Below are 12,109 nucleotides of genomic sequence, written 5' to 3' on the forward strand. Positions count from 1 at the left end.
TTATATTAGCTTTATATTAACATCTGAAAATGGAAAATGATCGCTTACCTAAGGACAATGATTTTGAATATAGGCCCTGGGAGTCCCTTGATGATGGCAGAAGCATTGAGATGACATCTTCCTTGTAGCACGATGCCATTTACCTAGAATTTTAACAAAAAATAAAATTAGACTATTAAGGATTTAAAACTTCAGTGTTTGCAAAACTTTGGCTAGAAAGTAATTCATACACTTTCTCATTTATGAAAGTTATTCTTAAAGCGTTAGATACATGTAAGGTATGGCTGTTAAGTAAAACGACAATCACTGTGTCAATACAAATGAACCTCCATGTTTATAATTTCTCTTTCACAATCTTTGCATTCCGAAGGCAGAATGAGAGTCTTGAACGGATTAGTTAGTTCACAGGTCTAGATGTCCCGGAAACTTTTTTTTTTTTTTTTTTTTTTTTTTTAATGTATGAAGAGAAGAATAATACTTCACCTCTGATTATTGGTGTAACTAAGATTTTGCTAAGGAAAGCCTTAGCCCGTTATTTCACAGAATTGATAGAACCTTTACTTGTGGTTCAAAAGTATTCAAGAGGGGCAGGAGTGTTCTAGGGTTCGCTGTCTCTCCCCCCCCCCCCATTAGTTGCGCCTATGCTTCTCAGAATCGGCAACGTCTACAGTAATATTAACTACTCAGAATTGTTATACGCATGATGCAAGAAATCACCTATACCAAACTTCTGGAAGTGATCACATGTGGGAAATCGAAGACAAATTTACAAATAAACAGTTTAAAAAAAAAAAATCCGTTCAGAGCAGAACCGGAAGAAGATTAGAAAGAATTGACTGAAGCACATAGCTTGAAAACTATGGAATTTACCTGACACCATTTGATAAATTATAGAGGAACTAGAATGAATTATATCTAAACACCTGTGTTTGCGAACGGTAACTATCTGACGTGAGTAACCAAATTTTGACGAGCAAGTTCAGTAAATTTGGACGTCCTTCTGATATTCAGCCTTACCTATGTATATTCTAATATGCGTTGTGTAGGTACTACATAGTTCGCAAATATCAAATTCAGAGAGAACATAGTAGTTCCAGATTAATTTCTCGAACTGCTTGAGCTAGGTCCTCCAATTTTCAAGCTATGGGGGTTCAAAAATCCGATTTTGTAAACTTTCGACAGTTTAACTCAGAAAAGAGGCATTTTTTCAACCATTGTTATTGGAACTTTACAAAACACGAATTATATTTAAACAATAATTCGTTCCGATTTTCGATCAATTTTATTCTGATTGTATGTGCTTCGTTCAAAATGGAAAACACCTATACAATTTGACAGCACTCAGATAGAGACTAAAGTTTTACACACATACTTGATTTCCTCTAGAGAACGTTAGAATGTGTTTGATTTCCTTTTAGAATTAAGGATTATAATGAATAAGATATCTGAAGAAGTGTATAATTTTTAACATTTAATAAACATTGTAAACAGAAACTAAACTTTTCATTTATTGCTTTGGTAGATTGTTTGGAGTTTAGTGTCCTTTTCCAGTAATAAGGCTTTATGACACGTGGACTTACAGTTTAAGATGAAATCCGAACTACCAGAATGAGTTCAAATTTCAAGGTGCTCCCACCGGGAATCAAACTCAAGATACTAGCCATTAGACAAATGGGGAGGGCTTTATACAGCGTGGCCCAAAATTAAGTATACACCCCTGCATTGGTCAAGTATAATATTCTAACTTATGGGTTTATTTGCTTCGGCTGTTCAGGGCTTAAGGTATAAGTAAAAAGACATTAAGAACAAGTAATAAAGACGCTAGGCCTACCTGTTTGATAACAATAAGAAATGATATGAAATACATTGAGTTGATCAGTACGGGACTGTATACCTACTTTTGGGCCACCCTGTATACTGCTTTACATCTATATCCTGTATCACTGGAAAATGAATGGTAAGTAATAGGTATGTTGATTTAATTGAATAAGAAATGTAATGCAAAATTACAGTATTTCGACTTCTGATAACGAAACATGTGTTGCTCAAGAACTATTCCTTTACAGTATTTTCTGTTTGATATAACTTACTTGTATACAGTATCACAACCGTATCACCAAGCTTTTGCCAAAGTGTTTGTAACGTAACAACATATCAGCGTGCATACAAGAACTGAGCAAACATTTGCCAGATGATAGCATGTAATGTTTATATATATTAAGAGCAGTGTAATGTCCTGTTGTTCATATTTAAACAGATGTGCATATTGACTACCACGATTAGTGTAATCTACATCCGTTACTCGCTCTGCACACTTATTTCTATCTTGATAAATACCAAGTGAAATTAAAATTCTTTATGTTTATGTTTTAGCAAGTAGCAACATCACGTGTACACTCGTGAAGGAAAAAGTTGCGTTTGTGTGGTACGGTATTTTCTTAAGCAATACTGAAATGGAAAGTCGTAGTAGATTTCTACCACTTCCACTTTTAATATGGAGGATTAGAGTCGAGTTGATTATATTTCTGGCACGCATAATTGATTGCAGAAAATAGCTTTTGGGACTACCAATTACTATTTTTACTCTATAGCGATCAATATTAAAACCGAAAATGTTTGATTTATATCATTTCCGGTTTCAATAAAGGGTTAAGAAAGATGATTATTCCTACTATTCTTAGAACGCCAAATCGATTCCCAATAAATCTTATCATTTGTGTTCTATGTAGGTCAATACTGAACCAGAAAGTTATAGTCGATTCCTTTTATTTCCGTCTTTAGTACAGTATTAAGAATGGAGATGAAATGTATTCTTGGGAACGCTTAATGGATTACAGGAAAAAGTTTCTCGCTATCTACTACCATTTTTATTCTATAGTAATGTTAAAACTGGAAATGGTTGATTTCTATCACATCAGGTTTGAATATCACCTTCATCACCAAACTCGATTCCTAACTTTTCATCCTGTATGTTATGGTCAAAATCGATTGTGATCCATCGTAGTTCTTGAGACGTTTGTCTTCCGAACGGACAGACACACGGACACACACGATAAATATATAAGAAGAGTTTTGGTAAACTTCCTTAAAAAATGAAATGATTTTTTTAAGTTTTACGTCCAACGGTTATGCCGCCTAGACTCAAGGAGACGGTGATAATGAGAAATGAATGAAATGGTGGAATGAAGAAATTAAGAAAGTGGGAGGAAACGGGAGAACCCTGAGAAAATCCAGGTACACCATGTTTATCTACCATCTACCAAAACTCACTTGCACGAGCTAGGATCGAGCCAAGGACCCCATGCACCAGAGGTCAATGCTCTACCACTGAGCAAACTTTCTAAAAAATACTACGAATATTGATTATACATTTACAATTCTGTTCTTAAAGACAATCAGAAATTCTAAAGTTCTGTTCTACATCTTGCATTCAAAATTCAGGAATAACATATAATGAAGAAAATTAGTACGGTAGCACTAGAAAACTAAAGAAACATTACTAAAAGTTCTATGAAAATAAAAATAAATTTAAAAAGAATTTTGACATGAAAAGAAATATAGATTAACACGGGAGGCAAGTTTGGATTTCCGACTGGCCATATCCCCAAAAGAAGCATTTCTACACCCAGGTTGGTCTATATTTTTTGTCTTATCTTGGTGTCAGGAATCACTTCTCAAACATTGTGGGTGTTGTTTTGAAACATCCTATATATTAAGAGAGAGCATGCTAGGATCAAGAAAGAGCATGTGTTTAATTAAGCTAGCATTATAATTATAGAAAGAAATAGCAATTCAATTTCCGTTGAGAAATGAAGCATCATTCAAGTTCTGTACAGTACAGCAACTTTCAATAAAAGACATTTGTTAGTACTTTTGTTCATATATAGACATTTGAAATTATATTAAAAGAAATGTTTAATTCATTTTCTTTAAAAGCAATAAATTAAAACAAAAGCTAATACTTTTTGGGAATAATTCTGTAACATGACATTTAAATTAAATAATTAAAAATAATAAAGTTGATTAACTCGGGATTTAATGGGAATTTCTGCAGCGTCATTAGCATCGAGGTTATTTGTTGCCATCTTGACAGAAGCTAATGGTATCAATTTCTGGCTCCCGAACCGGAAAAGAAAAGAACCAAAATTAGATTATTATTATTATTATTATTATTATTATTATTATTATTATTATTATTATTATTATTATTATTATTATTATTATTATTAAGAAAAAGAAGACAAAGGAAATGGAAATTTAAAGCTCTGAGGAATATAACAAATGTTAAAGGGTCGTGAAAAAGTGGAAATAGTAAATAGCGCTACATAAAAGGAAACAGAACTAAAATCGAATAAAAACATTAAAATAACACATAATGCTAAAAGCAATAACAGCTACTACATTACAAATAAAAACCTCAGAGGATATTTGTAATTTCAATATGGTGAATAAAAGTAAGAACGCAATTAATACAGACAAACCTATTAGGCAGGGGCGGATTGGGGGATTAAGGCTTTTGGGGCCCTGGAGCTATCTCAAGGGGGCCCTACGTTACGAATAATTCCAGCGCATACATTTTCTTTGCTGTCTTCCACAGTCTCATAGGCTTATCAAAAGACCGAGAACTATGCTGTATCTCCGAGAGCCCAAACTAATTTGAATAGGAACGTTTTATTGTTAAGGAGATTTGGAAAACCTCCTGGAATTGCTCTAAGTAATAACAGAGATGTTTCAAAGGAATAGTCACCACAAGCTAATAGAGGCCCAAAACAGCTCACTCCCTCACAAAATAAGTATCGCGAAAAGACTGGTGAAAGAAGACAACTCTAGCGATACCGCAAGCGGAAAAAAATAGCATGGGTCTGAAACCACCTAAGTTGATTACTATATTTTAGTATTAAACAGAGGGATTTGTGGGCCTCCTGAGCTTGGGGACCCTGGAGCCTGGGCTCAATTGGCTCCGCCCTCAATCTACTCCTGCTATTAGGCATCTCTAAATGTTATCTAGCAGAAACATCCCCAATACTCAGTGAGACTATGACCATCAACACGCACTAAATTCTAAATTAGTAGCGTTTAAGGAAAAACAATCCAATGATGAGACAAAAACTAATCGATAGATCTCATTAATCTGAACAAAATTATATGGGTGAGTCTAAACTTTCATGCGTAGTTTTCAAGAAAATGAAAATCAAACTTTCTTTGTTACCTTAAAATTGGATACTCTACAAGAACCAAATCACTTACTGAGATGAAAACTGAAACTAAAATATACCCTCATTAAGCTCGTAAATTATGATACTAGCACTTGATCTTATTTGACTTGATTTGAGTTTTAGCGTCCCTTTCAGCAGCGAGAGTATATGAGACGTGGACCTACAGCTTAACGTGGGATCCGAATCAAGTGAGATCCTGCCGGGAATCGAACCCGGGTCTCTCATGCCAAAGGCGGGTATGCTACCTCCTTAACCACGAGAAGTTCACGATACTAGCACAACATCATACAGTTCGGTTAATGAGATATAACTTAAAATTATCAGTCTTAAGACTTAATTTCTATGCAACTAAAGGGGCCGCGGTGGCTCAGTGATAGAGCATTCACCTCTGGTGTATCGGATCCCGGGTTCAAACCCTGCTTTCGCCAAGTGAACTTTGTGGTGGACAAACACCGTTTGTGCGGGTTTCCTCGGGGTTCTCCCGTTTCCTCTCACTTTCTTCATTCCACCATTTCAATTATTTCTCATCATCGCATATCCTTTAGCCTATCCGGCATAACCGTGGGACGTAAAACTCAAAAATTCCTTTTCTTTTCTTTTCTTTCTTTCTTTTTTTTTTTTTTTTTTTGTTCAATTAAAATAATATCCAAAGTTATTACACACATCAGTTAATAGATCACACAGAACTTATGCATATATTAGGGTGAATTCTGATGTGTAGTTTGCGAGAAAATAATAATAAAGAAAAAACGAATCGAGAAAATCGAATTTTTTGGCGCTACAAAGTATTATACAATACTGAAAGTACAGTACAGTTCATTGTCAGTACTGAAAGATTTTATCTTTCCAGAAAAAAATGTTCATTTCTCTACACACATACTTGTAAGAAATGGTCAGATGAACGTGTCTCATATGCAAGCGTATTAGAAGCACCTTATCTCTGTTACTATCACGCAATGATGGCTGTCAACTCTCCAGAAGAGGTTACGCATAATGCAATTTATATTCGTTCACTTGATTTCCATCCGCTTGTTAATGGGGTCTAATCCGGTAGAGAAAATAATTTAGAGATCGGAGCAAGAAAAGAATGAATACAGCTCGTGTTTAGGCGCCATTTTTAGCTCCCGAGTCAGTACTCTCGTTGCCACGAATGCCGGCATTTCCCGGTATATTGTATAACGACGACAAAGCCTGTAGTGCTAGCCGATGACATTATCTCGCATGAGAGCATGCCTATTGAAGACATCCTACACACATATAATAACACTTTTCGAAGATGCATCACATCACGAAAGACTTGAGAGGTTTTTAGATTATATTGTAGAACAGTGGTTAAGTAATAATACCGGTACTGAAATCATCATGTGGAACTGCTCGAATCAAGAGCACCGAACGAATAATGCTGTTGAAGATGGAACTAGAGACTCAAATCATTAATAGATAAGTCAACTCCTAACGTGGACTGTTTGGTGATCTAAAAAATGACGCTGTGTACAGCGACTACCGGTATCAAAGAAGACCTCTAAATATTGAAAAAAAATGAAATGAAATCTTTGAGTTTTACGTCCCACGGTTATGCCGGTTAGGCTAAAGGAGACGGTGATAATGAGTAATGCATGAAATGGTGGAATGAAGAAAGTGGAAGGAAACGGGAGAACCCCGAGAAAACCCACGCACACGGTGTTTGTCCACCACAAGGTTCACTTGGCGGGGGCTGGGATCGAACCCGGAACCCTAAGCACCAGAGGTGAACGCTCTACCACTGAGCCACCGCGGCCCCCCTCTAAATATTGAAGGGAAACTTAGACAACGTCAGTACAATAAAATTGGACGGAAGAATAAAAAAAAAAAAGCATTAACTGATTATGTAGCCTCAAAAGACATCAAGAAATTCTTGAGGAAAATGACACACATTCAGAAGTTGGAGTAATTTTTGTTTGTTCCAGAAGAGAAGGTACGTTGTTTATTGTTTTTATTATTCTGATTGTAAGATGTCTCAATCAATCCATCATAATGATCTGTATTATTGGAAAACTGTTAATGAAAGCTATAAAAGAAAACAAAAATATAAATATTTCTAGAAGTTCCCTTTAAATATTGTGGATAGGCGATTGACCAATGAGAGATAAGAATTTGTTTACATTTTCCAGTTTTGGCCAATCACAAACAAGCATTTATTTACATCTTTCGCATATGTCTAACATGTATCCTAGTATTTTTTTTTTTTTCACTTTTCTGTATAATTGATGCTTATATTTGGGTTTACATGTTCTTAGTGTTCTGAGAAAAGTTTGTATGTATGCATGTTGAGTTAATAATGATTTCATATTCTGAAAGAAGACTTTTAGTTTGCTTTTAGTATGCAAAAAAGCCCAAGTCACCTAAAATAGTCATGCTATTTTCCCCTAGAACAACGTGCTTGCTACACCATTGTTATAAAGTTTGGTCTTTGTGTAGCAGTTGATACTGTGTGCTTATCCTCTAGCTGAACACCCGATAATATTCTGTCTTAGCTTGGAAAATAAGCAGTTATTTCGAATAGTACCGCAAATGTCCCAGTACCACAAATGTCAATACCCGAAGTACCGTAAATGCCGATACCGCAAGTGTTGCGTTTTCAAGTTTCTAAACACAAGTTTTAAGCTATTAGTCCGAAAAAAAAAAAAAAAAACTTTCGGATTTCAAGAAGGGCTGCGCGATATCTCGATATATTGATCGATTAATCATTTTTTTAAATATATAAAAGTATTGATATTAAAAATTGTTACTGATCGATACATTGGTATTTCAATATTCTGATATTTCGATATACGACAATATTTTGTAATTATTTTTGTATATCGATTTCGATAGTTTGATATATTCCGATTCTTTTTGATATTTTTGACTATTTTTGATGCTGCGAATTTTTGATGTTTTTCGACATATCGATATTTTTGATATTGCGATATTTTGACACTTTCTGACAACTCGAAATTTCGGCATTTATTTGACATTTTATTACACATATCGTAAGGTTATGATTTTTTTTTTCTATTTAGTTCAACGTCCCATACTTGTGCTCTTTAAGCGGACGGGGGTGATGATTACTGAAAGTGAACTATTGTGAAATTAATTTTTGTTCTCTCCCACCGGGTATTGAACCCAGGTCCACGTGCACCAAAAGGACACGTGACAGTCACTAGGCCAACGGAGAGGGCTCGCAGGTCTATACATGACATCGTTTTACACAAGTCGAAAGAGCCTTACCCGCTAATCCAGAGACTAGTGTGCACGTCCTTGTGTATGGGGTCCTGTCTTCGATTTCCAAGTGAGAGAACCAGAACCGGGTTTGATTCCAAGCGGAAGCGTCTTAAAATTTAAAGGCATTCCGGTGGTTTGGATTCTACTTTAAACTGTATACTTCTACTTCCCATTTTGTCTCGGAGCTGAGAAAGTGAGTTAAACAAATAAATTAGTCGGGAGCTTAGGAAAGAAGGCCAATGAGTTTTAAACAAGATTATACGTATCTATACAAAAATGAAGGGATTATAAATGAAACAGACTACAATGATAAAAAGATCTGGAATCAATAATGTGTAAGTGTATGCTGGAACAAAGGGATTATTGTGACTAAAATTCCAATACACGGAAAAGATATTACAAAGTTGTCGGTAGTTTAAAAGCAATGAGGAAGAAAAACGAAACGATTTCCTTGGCAACTTGCCAAATAATACTTGACTTTAACTGAGTGACGTAAGAATGTCTGAAAAAGATAGATCAGAAAAGGAGATGGGAAAATGCGACAGATGCTATGGGAAAACAACAGATTGTAAGTTACAGAAAATGAAAATGATTCCAAAACATGTTCAATCGAAATACAAAATAAAAGTTTTCGGAATGAAAGGAACATCTATATTTCCAAAACTTTACGAAGAAAGAATGACCATTCCCATAAAATCTTACAACGTTCTTCAAATATTACTTTTTTCCTTTTCTTTCTCTCACCAGATGGTTTCAAAATAAAGTTTTACGATATCCAGTTTGGAAACATTCTTTCTTAGTGTTATTCGAATATTTCCCACTTAAAAAGAAAAGAAGAAGAAGAAGAAACAAAAACTTTTTTTAAAACGTTTTTAACATTTCAATATTCAAAACTAATCTGATTTTACAGAATATGCTGTTTGTTGTTGGAAACCAAAGACGTACATAAATAGCTCAGCCCTCCCCCAGTGATCTAGTTGCTAGTGCGCGCGTTTTTGCTGCACATTTTCTCGGCTCAATTCCCATTGGGAAAACCTTGAAATTTGAACGCATTGTCTTAGTTCGGATTCCATCTTAAACTGTGAACCACATCTCATACAGTTTCGGTGCTGAAAGGGAACGCTCAACTCAAACCAACCAAAGAAGGGATATCTTAAGGAGGAGCAGCCTTATTTGTTGTCTGTAGACGAATTGTGTCTGAACTCTTTCGTGGTTATATGGTCAGCGTACACCCTTTGGGCGTTTTGCGAAGCCCAGGTACGATTCCCAGTGGAAGCTCATGGGGTTCGGACCCCACGTTAAACTCTAGGTCCACGTTTCAATTGGTGGTGGTACTGAACGGAACGATATACTCTAAATAAATCATTAACTAATCATGTATCTGAGTAAAGATCTTTCTATTTTACTCCATATTAATAAGCTAACGCACATGGGAGCATCAAATCATGGGAAGAGCAGTGGATCCTAAGAACAAAGGGACAAAATAAACCAAATAATAGACCACTAATAGATTTTGCAATATAGGGAAATAGGGTGATCGTAGCTATTCAGTGGCTGTCTATCTGAAATCGAGCCTTAGATCATATAGACCTACACATAACTTGTGTATAGTACTATACTAAGAATGGTCATACATTGACACACCAAGACATTTTAAATTATCTCCCAGAAAAAAAGCTTTAATTTTTCAATTTAACTTAATCCACTCTTCTAAATGTTAAGAAGAGAAAGTAAGCACTACCGTAATAGGTTTTCAATTTCTAGATCTTTTAGTATTATTTCATGTTTATTGCTACTTTTATTATACAGGGTGTTTCAAAACAACACCGACAACGTTTGGGAGGTGATTCCTGACCCAAGATAAGAAGAAAAAAGTATAGACCAACCTGGGTGCACAAATGCTTCCTTTCGGAGTTATAGGCTACCGAAAATATATACATAAAAATGAACTTTAAGGTGTATAGCTCCAAAACTATGGGACTTACCATAGTCGGGTCAAGACTTCACTTAGGAACTAATATGTGCTCTATCCAAAAATACATGTTTCAGAATCCTAAGGTATTCACACAATTTTTATAGACGTAGTTTGGCTACAGGCTTATAATTTGAAGTACTCACCAACTACCTCTATATTTTTTTTTTTTTTGCGGAAGTACCGCCGGATTCTGAAAATTGGATATTTAAATAGAGCACATACTAGTTCCTAAACGAAGTCTTGATCTGAGTTCCGTTCGACCCATAGTTTTGGACCTTCGGACCTTAAAAGTTCATTCTTTCATATTTTCGGTAGCCTATAACTCCGAAATGACAGATTTCTGCACTCATGTTGGTCTATACTTTTTCTCTTATCTTGGTGTCCCAAACATTGTCGGCGTTGTTTTGAAACACCCTGTATATATTCCCCTATTTAAACTATAAAATGATGATTTTGCTAGGTTAAAACAAAGTTTTAGAAAAAAAAATCATTCATATTCTCAGAAATTACTTCGCTTTTAAGATTATAAAATCATCAATGTAAAAGTTATCTCCGGTGCCTCTACAAGTAATTTCTAACTATAGTTTGGTCCAACTCAAAAAGGTCGGCCACTCCCACCAAGAAATCAAGGGATAATAAGAGGCGCCAAACACGATAACCTGCAATGGAAGAGAATCTGGTATCCCATTTGAGGCCAAGGCTGCATCAGATGTCAATCTATACTTTCACGTGAAATACTTGAACTCTAACGATTAAGTTACAAGTGATCTAGTTCTGTATTCGATTCTATACGAAAACAGTTCTTTATTATTTTGAAAACAATAATCATAATCTAATGTCATGTTATAATCAGAAGGATTTTGTGTTCTATTAGATATTCAAGATGACTGTTCAGATGGAGTAGTCATATTGAAGCAACTATACATAAACTAAATCCAAGGCTCAACGCTCTAAGAGTGCTAAAAGACACTTTAACTTTACTATGGGTTCATATACCATATCATAAAGTATGGCATCCTATTTTGGGGTTACGCAACTGAAAGCAAATCTATATTTATTAAACCAAAACAGCCATCCGTACCATTGCAAACTTACATTTCACTACAAGCTGTACATCGCATTTTAAAAAGTTAAAGATATTAACAGTTCCATCTATTTATATATATGAAGCATCCGTTTTCAGTCTAACGCAAATGAAGCGAAAGATCATTACAATACTAGAGATCAAAACAAAAAGTCTTACTTTACTAGATTATCACTGGTACAACAAGGCCTTAGATATATGACAATAAAATATTCAATGCTTTGCCCAATCACATACAAATGGGGAAAAACCTAAATAAATTTATATAAAACTTAAAAGAACGTACCTAATAGAGAGAGAATTTTATAGTGTTAAAGAATATCTAGAAATATATGTATAACAATGTAAAATATTTTATGTTTGTTTTATCACATCAATCTCACATCAATACTATGCACACTCATGTCCAAAATTATTGTCGCATGTCTATAAATATGTTGTTGTAAGAATATTCTGTAATTTGATAACGAATTCGTCCGGTGTTTATTACAATGTTAGTGTGTGCATAATCGGCAAAGACATGTATGTCGCAAATTTCATGTCAAAAGTGCAGTAAATAAGAACAATAAAACGAAAATAAAACTTTCTTGT

At 34.9% G+C, this 12,109-nt stretch overlaps 1 protein-coding gene across 9 annotated transcripts in view; it reads right to left on the reverse strand.

Annotated features, from left to right (window-relative positions):
- Nucleotides 1-12,109, reverse strand: part of LOC145673181 (multiple PDZ domain protein-like) — an 817,414-nt gene that overhangs the window by 158,192 nt on the left and 647,113 nt on the right. For all 9 annotated transcript variants that reach the window (XM_081742643.1, XM_081742640.1, XM_081742641.1 and 6 more), the window contains one exon: nt 49-143. In XM_081742643.1, coding sequence (XP_081598769.1) covers nt 49-143 — 95 coding nt within the window. The remainder of the gene's footprint in view (nt 1-48; nt 144-12,109) is intronic.

This window comes from Thermobia domestica, chromosome 16 (assembly GCF_964235325.1).
Source record: "Thermobia domestica chromosome 16, izTheDome1.hap1.1, whole genome shotgun sequence".
Lineage (NCBI taxonomy): Eukaryota > Metazoa > Arthropoda > Insecta > Zygentoma > Lepismatidae > Thermobia > Thermobia domestica.